This window comes from Pseudonaja textilis, chromosome 1 (genome assembly GCF_049901715.1).
Source record: "Pseudonaja textilis isolate UNSWEBS1 chromosome 1, rPseTex1.2, whole genome shotgun sequence".
Classification (NCBI taxonomy): domain Eukaryota; kingdom Metazoa; phylum Chordata; class Lepidosauria; order Squamata; family Elapidae; genus Pseudonaja; species Pseudonaja textilis.
In genome coordinates this window covers 45089927-45108911 of record NC_141990.1, presented here as the reverse complement: position 1 = coordinate 45108911, position 18985 = coordinate 45089927, and the positions used below count along the sequence as shown (strand labels likewise).

General features: G+C 37.5%; 1 protein-coding gene across 11 annotated transcripts in view; it reads right to left on the bottom strand.

Moving 5' to 3' along the window:
- The window catches only part of TRERF1 (transcriptional regulating factor 1), a 92885-nt gene that overhangs the window by 9758 nt on the left and 64142 nt on the right, over positions 1-18985 (bottom strand). For 4 of the 11 annotated variants that reach the window (XM_087932789.1, XM_087932732.1, XM_087932736.1 and 1 more), the window contains exons 2-14: positions 17091-18667; positions 16063-16112; positions 12245-12401; positions 11390-11641; positions 9651-9695; positions 8518-8887; positions 7385-7451; positions 6312-6451; positions 4108-4211; positions 3511-3586; positions 3279-3367; positions 1955-2068; positions 566-766 (exon numbers count right to left, since the gene is read on the bottom strand). In XM_087932789.1, coding sequence (XP_087788915.1) covers positions 566-766; positions 1955-2068; positions 3279-3367; positions 3511-3586; positions 4108-4211; positions 6312-6451; positions 7385-7451; positions 8518-8887; positions 9651-9695; positions 11390-11641; positions 12245-12401; positions 16063-16112; positions 17091-18458 — 3033 coding nt within the window. In that variant the 5' untranslated portion in view covers positions 18459-18667. The remainder of the gene's footprint in view (positions 1-565; positions 767-1954; positions 2069-3278; positions 3368-3510; positions 3587-4107; positions 4212-6311; positions 6452-7384; positions 7452-8517; positions 8888-9650; positions 9696-11389; positions 11642-12244; positions 12402-16062; positions 16113-17090; positions 18668-18985) is intronic. The other 7 variants (XM_087932765.1, XM_087932774.1, XM_087932756.1 and 4 more) reach the window with 6 other exon arrangements.

The window sequence follows — 18985 nt, the reverse complement described above, 5'->3', positions numbered from 1 at the left end:
TCCCAATATGTTTCCATGGGTGAGGTTGGACTCGTACATAGGTCTCTGATATTCTTCATCTGATATCTTAAGGCCTATGCCACTCTGGGCATCAATGTAAGAGATTTTGCATCCAATATCAATTACTGAATGCATACTATGAAGAACTGCACAGTTTAGCTGCCTCTGTATCCCCACAATTCTGCATGTGTATATTAACATATTATTAATATGATTGGTTGCAATCAACCAGATGTTTAGGCTGGATTTGGCAACTTTATCCACCTATCAAGTCCTTCCCATGGACCTGGGATAGGCAGTTGTTGTTGTTTGACAGTGTTAAATTTATCACTACAGATTGTAAGCTACTTGAAGAAAAACTGCCTTTTGCAATTGACTGATGGCGATTATGTCAATGCCTATGGTATCCAAATGATACTCCATATGTTTTGGGATTGCATCCAAGGCACCTATTATTATTTGTGCTATCACTGCTTTCTTTAACCATAGTTGATTCCTTTCTATTTACAGGTCTTTTTATTTTGTGACCTTATGTGTGTATTACTGTATTAACAATTACACTTACAGCCCCACAGTCTGGCATTTCACAGATAAAAGAGGCTGCAGGTAGTCCGAGGTTTTGCAGAGAAGGAGAGTTAATGGGTGATGCAACAGCAATAGACGGTGGGTCAGGGGAATTCTGAATTTCTGTATCCTCTTCTTTTACAGATGCTTTTTCTTCTTCAGTTTGCTCTTCACCTTCCATTTCCTCATCTTCACCGCTTGTCTAAAATTCAAAGACATGCTAGATAATGCTAGTGGATTAACGGTATAAGAAACTCTAACTGCCGATATATAGAGATGTTAAAGAAAACTTGAAGTAACTCGCATGTATCTACAGATAACCCTCAATTTACCACAGTTCGCTTTAGTGACTATTCGAAATTAAGTGACATGTGACCATTTTTCTCATTTACAACCTTTGTAGCTTCCCATGGTCATGTGATCAAAATTCAAATGCTTGGCAATTGACTCAAGTTTATCATGACTGCAGCGTCCCAGGGTTATGTGATCAACTTTTGCGACCTTTTGACAAGCAAAGTCCATGGGGAATCCAGATTCACATAATAACTGTATTGCTAATTTAATAACTGCAGTGATTTGCTTAACAGCTGTGGCAAGAAAAGTTGTAAAACTCACTTATCAACTGTCTTGTTTACAACAGAAATTTTGGGGTTAATTGTGGGCCCAAAGTCGAGAACCACCTGTTCTTTGTTTTAAGATCAATAGGTAGATCTAATATTATTAATTACTAAATAAAGATAAATCTTCTCTGATATTTTTTAAAATCTGTTTGGGAGGCGAGACAGGTTCCAAAACCATATTTAATTAGAGAGAAAACTAATTGACATCATTATTCCTTACATAATGTATTACTCAGAATAACTAAATTTGACAAGGTGCTTTCAAGTTCCTCTAATTGCTCTAAAACTGTTCTTTATTATGTAGAAAGTCAACTTCTCTGCACTGGAATACTCAAGGTAAGCTACTTGATAGGAAGTTCAATTCCTTATTCCTATATATTAATATTATTCTGACTGGCAATAGCTCTTAAATAGAATTATTTCATATCAGTTGCTTCGTGATTCTTTAAAACTAGAAGTTCCAGGTTCCTTCTGGATATAAAAGGCATGCAAATATAGATCTCCCAAGAAAATGTTCAGAATTCCAAACTAGAAGCAGTAACGCCAATTTCTATACACAGAAAAATTCTATACTACTGTGTGCTTACTAAGAACTGCAATCAATTATTTTAGGATAACACAACATACATTCTTGTAGCATGGACCAGATTATGGCATAGGTACAACTATCTGAAATGTTTCTTCTCACAAGTGAGAGAATAATCAAATACATATAAATATCTGGAAATTGCAATTTTATGTACTTCTAAACTGAAGGAAGTGAGGCTTACTGGGCATTCGGTTTTTACTTCCGCCTGCCGAGTTCTGTGCCGTCGTCCTAAATGCATGATTTTCTTCCATGTATAATAGTATTCAACACACTGTGCGACTGTCTTAGATTTCACCTATAATCATACAATAATTCAGACACTGCATTAGCACATTGTCAGCTAACATACAACATGAATATGTAGCACATATACTACACAAAAATCTCAGACGTATTCATTAGTACTGTATACTTTATTACGATTTCAAAACTTTAAGCAGTATCAAAAATTTAAACTTTGGTTTTGGATCTTAGTAACATGCTACATGCTTGACTAAAGGGTTAAACCATTTTAAACCCAAGCCAATTCCTCTTTTGAAACAGATTAAACTGTGACAGAAAGTAAATTGTTGAAAAGGGAAGAGTAAACTTCACAATTGAGCAAGGGACTAAAACGGGTGGAATTCTACCAGTTCGGACTGGTTCTATAGAACCGGTTGTTATGATTCTGTGCAGTTCGGAGAACTGGCAAATTGTGCCCCTGGCTGGCCCCACCCCTCTTCGCCCACCCCTCCGCTCCCCACCCAGTCAGTCCTTATTGCACATGCACAACATCGGACACATGCCTGACATATCTGACTGCGTTGCCCCTGCCCAGTCACTCATTAAGGTATTTTTTTCCCTGCTTGTTGACGATCAGCTGTTCTGATGATCAGCTGTGCTAGGATCCTCCTCCTCACTGTCTTACTGCTTCACCCAGGAGGCTTCCTTGAGGTCCAGGAAGTTTGGGGGGGGGTATGCAGCACGCCCCATTTTTTGCCTTCCTGGGCCTCAGGGAAGCCTTCTGGGAGCAAAAATGCCCCCAGGAGGCTTCCCTGTGGCCCAGGAGGCAAATGTGGGGGCTGCAAAAAAGGAAGTCAAGCCCACCCAGTCATGTGGCCATGCCCACCTAGCCACAGAACCGGTTGTTAAAAAATTTGAATCCCACCCCTGGACTAAAACCCAAATCTTCACAATCTTGAGATGGATGGCTGGATGGATGCATGCATGGAAGATAGATAGATAGATAGATAGATAGATAGATAGATAGATAGATAGATAGATAGATAGATAGATAGATAGATAGATAGATAGATAGATATTATGCACTTCAATTCATGGAATTAATTCATGGTGAAATTTGTCAGGTGTTTTAAAAATAAGAACATATTCTTGCAGTTGGGACTTTGTCTAAGTTTAAACATACAAACTTTCACTTAAAAACCATGCCCATTGGAATTAGCCTAGAAGATAAGTAATAAATGGTATCCAGAATATCATGAAAATGAGAGAGAGGAACAGCTCACCATTTTCTGCACAAAAATGAAATCTTTGCCATATGTTGCCAGGGCTTTACTGAACAATTTTCTTTCAAAGGGTGTCCACTGATCGGAACCTGAAGTAAATGAACAGGTGAGAACCATTGTATATTTTTTTACTGTCAAATTAGTGACTTTCTTCATCAGTGCTCAGCCAACAGCACCTGTCCTGATAAAAGCTCCCATGGGGAATTGGCAGGCTCTCTATTTTAGTACTTACCGGCATAATGATAATTGGCTAGAGGGTGTGATTTTGCTCTTTTTGGTTTCAAAAGAAGAAGCATCTCCAGAGCAGCCTGCAACAGTAACAGATACAAAGCAAACCAGGATTGCATGTGATTTGTAATTATTAGAATTGCACTCAATCTTTTAATAATTAACTTTTAATACATTTCCTATTTTCCTATTTCCTTTGCCTATGATATGCTACATTTTAAAACTGCAGAACTCTTGCTGGACTTGATTATGCAGTGACTTATTGACCTAGGTTGCTTCTTGCTTAAGTTTGCTGTCCTGTGAACAGTTGGAATGGAATGGAACTGGAATTTATTTCTGAGTGCACGTAAAATACAAGATATTTTATTACCGGTAGTTACGAAACATTTGCAACCATAGGCTTCTTTTTTAAAAACAAAAACTGGATATGGGTTTTTAAAATAAAGCACCATATTAAAAAGTTTTCAGAAGTTGCACTAAAGAAAGAAAAATCTCATTAATGGCAAGTGAGACTATTTCAGAATTACTTATTCAAACATTTTCTTGCTGTCCAATTACTTCATGAAATCTGTTACTATTTTTAACATATTCTATAACCTACCATAATATTTCCTTTAGCTTCAAAGAGAGAATGCAAACCATATTCTATGTTGGTTCCTCCACCAGTTAATATGCTCGAGCAGCACATATTTAAGAGATTGGTCACTGTAATAAGAAAACAAAATTAATTTTCTCAAACAATTCAGCGGCTGAATGCAGAAACATAACAAGAATGCATAAAGCCAGTGTAAAGACACTAATTCTAACAAGTATGAGTTCCTATTTTAGGACAGCTGGGGCACAATAGGAGGCAGTTTATTTTAATTACTTGCTGAGATTTCTCCTCCTCCAGATGTGATTGTTTTTCTATTCTTTTGAAGCTTTCTCTGTGGTGGTTTTTAGCTTGCTTTATTGTTTTTTTTTTGGAGGGGTGAAGGACGCTTTTCTATTAAACATCATCCTGAAGTCTACAGGTTGTTTATGCTTTGCAATCTGAAAATGGGGAAGGGTTCCTTTTGGATGTTGCCCCCTGGATTTAACAGAAGCATGGAAAGCCAAAACATTCACACATTCCACTTAATCACCTCAAATGCAGAAATACACATCCTTGGAACAGCATTAAAAAGAGTAGATGAACATAGGTGGAAAATATTACTTTTTTAAAATAAAACAAAAACAGGCAATGGTGAAATAGATCAAGTATCAAAGTAGCAGAAGATCAAACAGGGTTTAAAAGATGTTATAAGTTACTTGTTTGCGCCAGTGCTTCCCAATTTGTGGCAAAGGTAAATTAACTAAAGGTACATCTGTTGGAAAGACATCCAGTTGGAAAAAGAATGGGGGGATAGGGAAGCTAGTTTCAACTGTAGAAGGTGGGCAGAATGGTTCAGAACTGTTCCAAAAGATAGGACAGAAAATCCCAAAAGATTATAAGGAAGCAGATTTTGGCAAGAATCAGAAAATATTTCACAATGGTTAGAACAGTCAGGACTGCCTCCTATGGGCCATTTTCAGACTGGACAGCATGAGCATTTGGAGTTTTAGATTGATGGAAATATATGAAACAACCACCTATCTTGAGTTGGTCACTGGGACCAGAGGTTTAGTCTTCCAAGTTTTCAAATTTGTGCTGGATACGAAACACATTGCCGAGTGAGATTATGGAGCCTCCTTTGTTGGAGATGTGTAAACAGAAGATGAATGGCCACCTGTCAGGGATCTTATGATATTGGATTTCTGCATTGAGGACTGATGATTCTCAGCTCCCTTCTTATATAGTATGATTTTAAGATTAAGTACCCATTTAAGAAAGCAATTAATTGTCACTCTACAAATCAGCCAAATCGAATGATAAACAAAGAAAGCATACGTTGTAGAAATGCACAGTTGGTGAAGTAGATTTGGGTATGAAGGCAAGAGGATACGAGAGAAATATTCCTAAACCAGAAGGGCTAAAATAAAACTTGGAAGCTTTCTGAAGCATTTATGATAATTTTAAAGCAAGGATTCAGACCTCACAACTAAAAAAGCCATACATTTTATGTGTTGCTGTATAATTACATTTACGGAAGAAATTTCTTTTTTCTTTTTAAAACTCTTTTCTTGTTTATTCCTATGGCATTTTTCTGATGAAAATGTACACAACAGCATGTGTGAAAATGAATGTTAACTCCCACCACACAATATTGCAAAGGATGTAGAGGTAATCACTATTCTTAGTGAATAAAGTCTTTTGAAGATAAATAATTTAGGGAATATAAGGATAGCCCAATGAAGAATTTACATAAGCAATGTAGGGTTCAATGTTTAATGGAAGTGTTTATATTATATTATATGTCAAGTACAAGTATCCAATGCTCTTTTATGTTTGAGAAAGATCTGATGGGGTTTTTCTTCTAAAGAAAATGGATTAACAAACATTTTTTCCATGGTTCTCTTTCCTCCTCTGGTCTGACATCAACCTCCAGAAATTATGAGCGTAGGAGGAGATCAGAGTAAACTGTTATTTTCTCCCATTCTTTAACAGTAGAATCTACTGAACATAGACTTGATTCAACTCTGTTTTTGCAGTGAAGTACTAAGAACATCTAAATTTTTAAAGCTAACAGAGAGCAATTCTGAAAACACTCACTTTTTTATTTCAAACTATGAGTTTGGATTAATCCCTATTAACTACCCAAAGTGACCTTGGTGAATAGGCAGCACTATACAAAAAACATAACAAAGTAAAAAGTCACTCTTTTAGGTAGTATAAAAACATAGTACCTCTTTGTTCAAAAGTTTTGTCCTCCAGTTCTGGCCATGGTTTCCAAACTAAAGTTGCCTTGTGATTCTCCTTCTCCACCAATGCTATATCTTTAAGTTCAGGGATATCAGCCTGAAATCTTGAGCCAATGTTGATACACCTCGAAGAAATAACAATATTTAAAGCATTAAAAATGTAAGTCTACTGCAGAGCCTTCCTAAATCCTCCTCAAAGGAGCCTAAAGAGAAGAACTTAGGAAGAAAATAATGGCAGGAAGAAATATCACTTGTATAGCAAAAAAAAATTTTTTTAAACAGAAGTGGCAAAGATAAAACTAATGAAGCAGAAATTTCACATAAAGTGGATTGTTTCCTTACAGAATCAAGATGAATAGATGACACACTGTGTTCTTCACCAAAATCATCCAAAAAGAATCTGGAGAACACAGTCTGGCATCACCTTCTGATCATGAATGAACAATATGACTTATCTGAAGGACCATCTCTTCCTGATTATGTTTATTTACATTTACCTGCCCCATTAAGTATGGCAGGAGACATATGTTGCAGGTCCCATGTACAAAAGTGTTCTATCTGGTAGGACCTAGGAGATGAGGCTTTTTGCTATAGCATCTGCCCTCTGGAACAACCAATTCTGTGGTGGCACAGTGGTTAGAATGCAGTATTGCAGGCTGACTCTGCCCACTGCCCAGAGTTTGATCCTGACAGGCTCAGTTTACTCAGACTTCCATCCTTCTGAGGTCTGTAAAATGAAGACCCACAGCCATGTTGAGCTTTCATTTCCCAAAATGCCACTGATGGCCTACATCTGAGGTCATACTTCAAGGTTTAATTCAGGATTGCAGTTTTATAATTCTTAAGTATGTTGCTCTGAAAACCATTTAAAAGTAGTTACCAATGTAACAAGTTGAGCATAAACAAAATAAGAAGCCTTGATGCACACATGAATACCTGACAGATTCACAGGAATGATCTGTATCTCAACCATTTTTTAAAAAGAAACACAACTCTTCCCCCCAAACCAATACAATTTATGTTGCATGGGATATTACATCTCTTTACAAAAGACTTACGGTTCAATATGAATAGTCTGTTCTCCTGGTCTTTGGGTCACAGAAACACTATTTCCATCAATACTATCTGCGAGAAAAATGATAATATAATTTTCCTTTTTGGCTTTGCACATTAACCCAGTTTCTGAAATCTGCCTTCTTTCTTTAGAGAAAACAACATTATATTTAAATAAAAGAATATTTCTCATCCTAATAATAGAATGAGTACCCATTTATATGCAGTTGACCTTTTGGCACCGTTTTGAAAGAAGTGTCATCAGGTGGTAAGAAAACTGCTCTAATTAAGGTATTTGTCAATCAAATGCTCTCCAAATATATTGAGTCAAGGCCTGGCTAGAGATTCTGTGACTTCTTCTCCATAACTAGAAGGGGTTGTAGTACAGAAGGTCATCCTGGGGAGCTAGTATCAGTCCAAAAAGACCAATGATATTAAAGAGACCACGTAAAACCTACTTATTATGTTTTAACTGTATCTTTACATATGCATTTCCTCTTATTTAGAAAACAATTACTAACAGGATCCTTGCATGATATACTACTTCATAAGACTATTTTATGTTACATTCCCAAGACAATTATTCAAGACTGCAAGCAATTTTTTTGTATCTGCGGTAATGAGATTTAAAAAAAAAAATGTTTCCATGTGGTGTAGTAATGCTGCCAAATTTGCTAGTTTCAAGGACATGTTTCTTTGTGTCAACTGATTCCAGTAAAAATGGAATGTCCACAGTCATAAAAAAATTAACTTAATGACCTACCCTTGCATTTGTGACCTTCACAGGTCTGTAAAGCAAAGCAAAGCTGAAGTAATATTATAAGTAGGCTCACAGTTTTACTGAGCAACCACTTTGCTTAATGACTGAATTGTGGTAACTGAACAAGGACTGCTGTAACTGGAATTTCTGAACCACATTTTAGAGGTAAAGGGAGTAGCCCAAATCAGCATACATGGATTTTCTGCATTTTTTTTTGTGAACCCATTCTGAAACAAAGTAATTATATTTAGATGTGCAGGAACACTATAAGAAGTACAAAGCAGAATCGATTTAAGTCAACATTATTATCATTCACAAGTGAATGAAACTATTAGTTCTTAAGTGAGCAACATCTATACTACACTACAACACACTTACTAGATTGACAGAGAAGAATCCGGGGGGTGGGTGTCAGTGGAGTAAGGGGCAGCTGGGGATGAGATGTACCATGAGAAGATATGATGACACTGCTGAAGAGACCAGATCCTTGCCGTATGGGGCTAAGCATGGGAGGTGGTGTATAAGGTGGGGGATTATGAGTCCTGTCAATCAGATGGTCTCCTAAGACACGGGGAGAACGAAGTTGGCTTTGGTATAGAGTAGCTCCTGAGTGAGATGCACTGAGATTGAAGGAGGGAGGTGGTATGAAGAGTGGTTCGGGTCTGTGGCGGTATTTTTTCTTGTCTTGAAAAGATTTGATATTTTCTTCAGAGTTGGTGATGCTTTGGTGATGCTTTCTATTGGGATCCTGAAAATAGAAAAGTTGTTGTTTTAATAGCGAGTGTATTCAATCATAGCCCAATACAATTTTTCAGTGAAACATCAAAACAATGAATTTTCCAAGATACAACTTACAGGTGCTGCATTCTGACTTCAACAGAGCAATACATCTACTCTTGTTTTACTATTAGGAATCAAGCTTAAAGAGGAATTCCCAAATTACTGCCAGCATTTTAAGATCCAATGGAGAGGACATTTTTATGCCAGAATTGTAGTGAAGACCAGTGACAGGAACAAAGAGCTTCAAGATTGACAGATCTTCATGATGAAATTTCCTGACTCAGAAGACTAGGTTGCCTAACTTTTAAATACCCTTCCTTAAGTTGCTATTTACTAAGGAAGGCATTTATAGGAATGTAGCATTTATTTATTTTCACTGCTTCATTTTAATCCCTGCCCCTCTTTTTAATCTTCTGAATCTACCATGAAAACCCTTAATAATTTTGCATTAGGAATCTACATCCCTACTTAGCTATGGAGCACTCTGGAGATGTAAAGTAATCTCTTTCTCTCAGATCAAACTAGCACATAGATTACAAAGATAAAATAAGGAGTGACCCCTTAACTTAGCAGAAGGCAGGATTCAACAATAATAAATAATTAAAATGTAATAACATTCTTCCCATCTTGTCCTAATAACTTTGTTCATGATATATCAAGGAAGGGATTTTTCAACTGGTGAGACATGTTCACCAAATTCAACTTAGCGTGGACTGTGGTAAACCAGAGACCTTTCTGCTGACCTGGGATCCACTCTTTGAGTACATCAGCACAGCCTGAAAAATATAAAACTATTATTAAACTTGTACAGCTTCATCTGCTGGTTTAGTTTTGTAATAAAATTTCATTATTAAAAGTAGTCAGGCGTTTCTTACTGATGCATGACTTCCTGTATTTACATTTATGTCACTTTTTAAAAATAAGTGCTGTAGAGTTTGCTTCCTGTTTAATGTTGTTGATAGACTGAACATATTATTTTTACTATTGCTCATATTTTGCCCATTTTTTTAGTTGTTGTGAAACTGGATTTCCCAAAACTCTCTGCATATAAAAAGTAAAACAACAAATTAACAGGGTGATTGGACCAAGGCACCATTTAATTTTCAAGAAAATCTGTTAAAAAGTTGTCCTACACTTTTAAAAGCAGTTGAATTAGGAAGTCAGACATTGGCCAAATGGAATCTAATACTGTGAAGTTTCTCCTTCTCAGATCATTTTCCACAGCTGTCCTTTCCTGGAGTGCATGCACAATTTTCTTAGGAAAGTAACGCAAAAGGACCTCCCTCTTACAGATTTCTTTCTAAACTACTGTGTGAAGCTGCTGTTCAATTAAATAACAAAAAAAGGAGAGAACCAATGCACTGCAGTTCTGTTAAACACTCTCCAGGTTTAACGCTCTAGGACAGGGGTCTCCAACCTTGGGTTAGGGTTAGGATTAGGCTTACAGTTGCTGGGTGGGGAATTCTGGGAGTTGAAGTCCACCAAGCTTTAAGTTGCAAGGTTGGAGACCCCTGCACTAGGAAGGGTAGAGATTTTAAAAGATCATCTGTTGTCTGCTCCTACTGTTTCAGACTGCACTTCCCCAAAAGTTGGTTATGTAGCATCAGTTTCCTGAAGAGGAATTATGAAAAAAAAAAGAAGATAACAATGGCAGAGAAGTTCATGCATTATTATTTTTGCTTCTGTGAGATTACTTAACTGTTCCTCTGAATTCAATAAAACTATACTGCTTTTATAATTCTAGGACAAGCCTATACTTAAAGCAGGATAGAATGAATGACATAGTATCTGGATAAACTTGTGTGATATCAGAACCAAGCTATCAGAACTAAGTCCACGCACAAGACGGTCTTGACCAATAAAGACAAGCCCTTCATGGGCAATAATTATTAATATGAGTTTTCCATAATCTCTCAGAGAATCTAACATGAAAATTTAAACTGGCAGCTGACTGGCATGGGAGATCCAAGGCAGGGCTGCTTAAGTTTCACCAGCTTCAGTAGGTAGCAACTGCTGGACTTGCACGCTACATGACACAAATTTTACACTTAAGACAGCAGACAGTTATCACTGTAATTTATTGAAGAAAAAGTGATGCTTATCTGAGGAAAAGAAAGCATCAGTCTCAAGCCTTTTACAATGCTTATTCTCTGGAAACAATCTCTGGCATAATGCATGGGCACACAGGCACGCACACAGACACACAAGCAGACTATTTTCAAGACGAAAACAAACTGGCTCTCAGCCAGCTGCAACAGTAAAATAAGCCAGCACAAAGAACATTAAAGATAACAAATCCCTTTGTTGTTTTCTATTGTGTTTGCTGCTTTGAAAAAAAAATTGGGCCATTATAGAAGAATAATTAAACACTGGCTTTGAAATAACTGGTAAAATCCTCAAGCATTGATGTAACGCAAAGGGATTTATTAGGCTCCTATAGCACAGTTAGTGGCAAGAAGAAAACACTCACAGAAGAGGTACACAGGCTGATGGCGTTAGGGGAACGTGCTGGAGAACAGATCATCCTCACAAGGACAGGCATCTCATCATCTGAGACAGGCTTGTCTTTGACCAGGGCACAGCCATCTCTGGCTTGCTTGGTGGGCTCTGGCGACAGAACCTTTACAGGGACAGACACAGGCATGACGATAGGCGCCAAGCTATCCACTTCGGAGGGCAGCTGTTCCTGCTGGTGCTGCTGTGGCAGGTTCTCCCCATCCTCCTGTACAGACAATTATTAAAAGCTTTCACCCACAACTTCCAACGCCTGGTCATCACTAGACTATTCACAGGTAGCAGGAACATTGGGGAATTTTAGGGCATTTTAAAAGAACGATTATCAGGGATTTGTTTCCTGCTACCTTGGAATAAATGAATTAGCCTCAAGAATTGTTGCTGCAAAAGATTTTAACACGATTCCTCCGTTAGAAAACATATCCTCACTGGAAACCTGTGTTCAAAAGGAACATAGGAAAACTGGACAGAAAGAAACAAAAAAAACAACAACCCCCCAACCCATAGTTGTATTGAAAAGTTTCTTGTACTGTACAAATAATAAAAAGAATATTGAAGTATACTCAGTGAGGAACCCTGTTCAACTGGAGGTCAGCCAAAGCCTATGCCCAGATGTAGTTCTTTTCTTATATATAACATCAGCTAACACATCAACAACAATGGATAATTAATACACTTGAAAGCAAAGCTGGAAAAAGACATATTTTTGGACAATAGCAAGCTCCAGAGTAATTTTTTTGAAGAAAAAGCAGCACATTTTAGAAAAGGGGAAGATCAAACGTTCCAAAAGAAATACACAAGCATTGAATACCTGTCTGAAGATAGGAGATGCCCGTATTCCTCCATGAGACCTCATGTGACCATTTAGAGCAGGTAAACTTTTAAACTCTTTGAAACATACAGAGCACGTCATCAGTTTGCTCTTTGATTCGGATCTTTCAATGTATGTTTCTTTATCACAAACATTGCTGTTAACAAGAGACAGAGAAAGAAGGTGCTGTTTTAGAAAGAGTGCTCCTAAATATATTATAATTAATATACACAGAACAGTTCAGAGAGGAGGGGGACTTTGAAACCTCAGCATGATCGAATGGTTGAATCCAATAAAACACCAAAACAAAATATTCACAATTAATTCAGCCATCCCCTAATTCTTACAGTTCTTGCTATCACTTATTATACTAAAATAGTTGCTGGAGATATTTTCTGAAAGGGCTCAGTAACTATTAAGATAGAAGTTTCACTTCTGCAGAAATGTACTACTGCCTTTGCTGAAAAGTCAACAAAGCCAAAGTTAAGGTAAATGAATACACAAACAGGACTTAAATTCTGGTATAAACATCTACAGAATAGCAGGGTAAATATTCAGAGCAGTGATCTCAAAATGCAGCGAAGACACAACAAGGTTAAACTTTTATCCTTGGGAAGTAATTCTCACTAAGAGAGATACTGGAGTCATTATATACAGGGTCATATTGAAAATATAGGAACATTCTTCATGTGTGGTCCATGAGAAATTCCTCCATTGGTGGTCCACGAGAAAATTTTGGTGGACCGCAGAAAAATTATTTGTATTTTTTATATTGTACTAAATACTATTTATCTTTTTAAAAGATTCGTATTATTGGTCTGCGGGATTTAAATTATGAATGTAGTGGTCCCTGAGGTCCAAAAGGTTGGTGACCCCTGCATTAGATGACTTACCATTGCCCCATCTCTTAGTCATTAACACTTGCTGCAGATGTAAAAGCCTATGTAAGACCAATGAGTGGCAGATTTGATTGCCAGATGGAAGCCTCGATATATATTTTGATTGTGCAGTCATTTATTTCAACTTGTTGGCATCCATGACAAGTGGAATACTTGATGTCAGGGCTTATACTAGCAAAGTGTATTCATCTAAAGACTTTATGAGAAACTATTTAACCAAATGCATCTAAATGCAACTGAAATCTAACAAATAATGATTGAAAGCATGTAATTCAACAGATATTGAAAAAGCTTTAAGTTATATTTAAACACAGCTATCAGTTTACGTTCTTACGTTAATCTTAGTAAGAATCAGTATTTGGATATTGAAGACTGTAAGAACATGCCAGTGGGATGTTGACATTGTGATCAAGCTCAAAGCAGACAATATTCACACATGGCAATAATATTGTAGTGTTCAAATGTTGTAAACATGGATATTTAAAAAGGAAACAGAAAAAAAGTGTTGTAATAATTGCAATAATGTAGCAATCTCGGTTCTGTGCATGTAAAAGAAAATGGATGAAAACCATCATTTTAATTGCTTGTTTATATAAACAAAATATTTAAATTAATTTGTAATTTTTTGTGGACTGTTTTAAATTACTTGCTGTTCCCCAGCTTTAGTTTTCTTTTGAACAATAGGCAAGATTTAATTTCTTAAAACTGGTAACATTGATAAGCTAATTACTCAATGTCAAGAATAAAACAATTTTACTGATTACACTGATTATGTAATGAGAAAATAAGAAAACTGATAAGTAATTTGAAAAGTCATGACCATAATAAAGAAAGGGAAGTTTGTTTAATCAGATCCTTGAAGCAACTGTTAAGTCCTATTTAACAACAACAAAACAATAAAAATGTAAGGTCTAAATGCAAAAACATGCAAACAGTTATTTATAAAGGGGTTCATCAATTCACTTAATCTGAAACTTTATATTAGCAATGAACTTTTTCTGTAAGTCTTTGCTCTATGCAATGACTCAATTAAATTCCACACTGATGGTGCATAGTATTTATGGTAAGCTTTTTCCAATATGATTTTTTAATACATGAGCAACACAAATACGTTGTGCATCTGCATAAGTACAACTTGGGGTTTTCTCTTTAATTATCTTTCCTGGATAGGATAGACAGAAGTGCATCACAAAACACAATCCATTGAACTAGTTTGTCCACAAAAGGTAAATATACGAAAGCAGTTTATTTTGAGCAAAGGTGCTAAAATTGTTCTTTAGTAGAACAAACACACATCAATAGAAGATGTTTTGGGTCATGGTGTTCTAGCCAACAGTTATTAAGAGACAGAGGACATGTGTTCTTGCCAGCTAAAGAAATGACAATTGGCCATGCCACTTCTAACTAGCATCCTGTATTTCAGGTAGGCATATTTAAAAAAGAAACAGGGAAAAAACATCCATAGGTAAAACTATAATTTGGTTAATATAAAAAGAACACCACCACTTAAGAGGCAAATACCTGGCTAGGTATCAAGAAAACTTTTAAATCCTTTTTTTTAGGCACATCTCAACAAGTGACCACCCTAAGGAATGTACTGTTGATAGTGGCGAATATCTGTAGATTGGGTGTAAGATTAGGGTGGAGGTTTGTTCTCCAAGCTTATGGCTTGGTTTCCAAACATTTTGTTACCAGGCTAGGCAACATCTTCAGCAGAATTTAGGGATGTCAACATCGGTGTTCTTCTGCTTGTGCGTGCTTCGTGTGGTCAGTGTGATGAAGAGGTTACGTTAGAAGGGAAATTCCTGACATGAACCTCACCTGAAATGACCTCCCCATCCCAAGACTCACTGACCACACAAAACCCTTATAATAAGCAGAAGAACACTGACATCCCTTGAACTCCATTGAAGATGTTACCTAGCCTGGTAATGAAATGTTCAGAAACCAACCCACAAACTTGGAGAATGAACTTCCACCACCCTCATACACCATTGAATTAGGGAAAGCTGGGGCATCACTTTGTGAAAAACTGTTCAGTTCAATTGAGGGGAAAGACAAAATAGCCTTCTGTAGAAACACTGTATGCACCAAACCCTTGTGTTAGCAATTCTAAAAGAAAAATTATGTAAGATCCGAAAAAATGTACAGGTGTAAACATAAGAGTTCCTGTGGCCCAAATGCAAATTCTACATACAACATCTTGGTACTGGGCATATTGCTGTTGAATTTCAGGATGGTGTGGTTTCCCCCATCTCCCCCAAATAACTATGGGAAAAAGAGACTTCTAGAAAACAAACCATTCCTCTCAAATAGTCTAAACCACATTAGTTCTACTTTCAAAAAAAAACATTCAAGAAAAACAAAACTGTAGCCTGGCTTAAATTGGATCACCATTTCCAGTGATGCCCCAGCATCATCAGAAGACCACAGATGGTCATGCTGGAGGCCCCTGGCTTTTCAAAGTTTGTCACACTTATCCATGATAAGAGTTCCTACAGTTGAAGGAAAAGGCTGAAGGCATAACTTCTGAATAGAAAGGGGAGGAAGAGTGGTCACAAGATGACTGGAGATAAATGGAATTTCCCTCCTGAATCTAAAATCACTTATAATCTTTAGATGGCTTCTATAAAAGCTTGCCAGATAGGCTTTGATGTAGAATACTTAAATGATTAGATATAGAACAAACTTGACTCATATCCTAAAAGTTAAGTTTTACATTTTTATATTTTAAGGTTCCATCATTGTTCATATGGTCTACCACAGATTGATATAACTGCCACCAAAATTATTGCTATATTTCAAAACAGTAGTCTAAACGATTGCTTACAAAATGGTTGATTATCTGTACACTATTTTGGATTTTTAGGCCACTATTTTGGATTTTTGGAAGACATCAGTAATTAATCACAACTATACCTTTGTTCAGGAGAAACTGACGGAAGTCTGCCATCGAGTAACTGGATCTGCTATTTTAAAAGATAGGAGAAATTTAAATAAACCAGTAAGTTGTTTAATTATAGTCTGCACTACTTTTCCTAATCTAGGCAGCCTTCAAATGTACACATGCATACCTTGATCAATAGACAAAGCTCTAGTGATAGGAAATTGGTTACAGTCAAGTGAATGAGTTCCTTTTTTATGTCCTTTGTTGTTTTTCATGGAACCTCATCAAAACACAGTTTGAAAAAACCTGGTCTAAAATATTGGGATGACTGGGGAAGGCATTAAAGGTATCACTCTGCTACCCTGCATAGTTCAGATCTGAACAGGAAGCAATATTGAACTCTTGGAGAAGAAACAGAAAGGCCTTCTGTTTTTTTGTTTCTTAGCCAAATGGATGGTGAGACCTTATCCAACAGACTCTGTGCATTGGGGATCCTCTAAGAATGCCCAATGCACAGAGTCGTTTTAAATTTTCCAACAGAATCTCTACATTTATACAGATTCCCACCAGAAAACACTTTTTAATCATATCTAGAAGCATCTAACTTAGTTTCATTGGCTCATCATAAATGCTAAATATTACTGATTCACAAAATGGCTCTGCCAATAGAAGCATCTGTTTGTCTCCATTCAAAGAACATAAATTTCAATGCCATAAAAGGCTTCTTCTATTTCACTGGACATCTATCATTGATAAAATGCAAAGACTGAAACCCTAGGTCGAAGGCACCTATCCCAAAGCTTCCAAAAACTGCTATTGAATTATCATTTTTAATGCAACAAAGGGGAAAATATTAATTTTTTCCAACATATTTTTACATTTAATTTCAATGGGAGTGATACTGAATGTCCTGGCTCCACTTACTTTTCTGGGTCAGCATACTACTGAAATCCAAATATGCATTTTACAAAAAATCATGCCTGCCTGCTCAATGTTATAAGACAATACAGCTTTTTTCTAAACTTAGTTATCAGAAAGTAAGATATAAAGTTCTATATACCTGTGGCCACACTGCACTGGGAGACAACTGCTGGGGTCTTTTGTTACTCATCTGAACACTTGTTGAAGGTCTAAGAGATTGTTGGGAGATTGTGCTGTCCACAGAATCCAGGCCCTGTGGTGCTGGATCTTCAGTCCCCTCTGCCATAGGGAGTCCCAGGTGCTCATCCATCAATGCCGGAGTGTTACCATCACTCTGATAATGATCGGGCTGACTGGCATCAGCAGATGGCTGTTGCTGCTGCAGAACACTTTGTGGATACAAATGTTTGAAGGGCTGCTGCTGATCTTGATAGAAATACGGAGGGACTGCTCCTAGCTGTATAAGCTGCATGGAATTACCTCGATCTTGGGAGTATTGCTGAGGTTCGTGCAGAGACTTCTGGTTAGTATCCCTGTGATAGGGAGGAAGCTGTGTTTGTATCTGCTGCTGTTGCTGCTGCTGTTGTAATTGTTGCATCATAGGTTGTATTGGATAATACTGAGCTGTTTGCATGGGGCACTGTCTCTGTTGCTGCTGCTGAGGCTGCATCTCATGTACCAAGAGCCTGTGCTGTCCTTGATGGGGTTGCTGCTGCTGCAGATAGTATTGATCTTGCTGTAGCTGCGGTGGCAGCAAATGTTGAGAATGCATTTGCTGCAAGTGGGCCTGTCCCTGGTGCATGGCAGAGTGCATTGGGATGTGAGCAACATGCTGCTGGTTGTCATAATAAAGAGAGGACTGGTGTTGCATTAACTGCATCTGCTGCTTTTGCTGTGCACTTCCAAATCCGGGATGGACTTGCTGTGGCATCTGCTGGTATCTAGGCACAAGTTGTTGTTCCACAGGTTTCTGAGATAGCAATTGTCGAAGTGCACTATCGCCGGCATTCTCCATCACTGGAGGCTGCGCCTGAATGTGCTGAGAAACATTGTTCACTTGGATTCTTAAGTTTTGGCTAGCAAACACCTGGGCAAAAGAGTCTAATTTATGCAAAACTCCACTGGTAATTTTTTGTGATCTGAGGTCATTGCTTTGGGAACAAAGATGGTCAAAGCCATCAACCGGTTCGCTTTGAGCCATTGGGTTCCACATGACATGCTGACTGTTTCTTATGGGGAGGTGGTTTCCAGATGCCAAATGGGCCCAGTCTGCTTGCCTGGGAGAATCCATTAGCCCAAGGCCTTTGGGCCCAACATTCAAAGAGATGTTTTCCCTGGCATCATGAGGGAATGAAGGAGAGAGGGGAGACTCTGGAGACGTGTGCATGGCTGAAGATCCATAGTTGTGGTTTGCAGATGCCAGAGGACTCAAGTGCTGCTGCTGGTAATATACATTTTCACTATTGTTAACTATATGGTTTGTTTTATACGTCTGCTGATCCCCCATTTTCAGCACTTTTTCTCTCAGCAAGAACCATTTAAAATACAATCAAACAGTGTAGTCCTGAGAGAACTTAAAAATAAAACATGGCAAACCTATTTTATTCTTTTGACCACTTGTTCTAGAGAACTGAATTTTTTTATGGATGGTGAATTCCACTTCAGCCTGAAAAAAAGCCTTTACTGAAACCAAGATATTTGTTGTGCTTTTGTCACCTGTAAAGGAAAAAGAAAGGAAACATAACTACGGCAGTCCTATATCCCTTCGAACACAACTGTTCAAAACTTTACCCCTATTTGGGAGAGCTGGGTTGTAGTGTCCAGTGAAAGGAGGTTTGTCACATGGTTGTTGGGGATAAAGATCCTGGCAGATGAGGATTTTTTTTTCTTACAAGGATGAAAGTAACTTGTTTTATGTGTTTTTTAAGCCCTAAATATCAATTTCACAGTGTTCCCTTCTGAAAAATCTCAACAACAAATCTCATTTGGCGCTTAGTAGTTTGCCAATTTCTAGGTGCTCTGATGACATAAAAG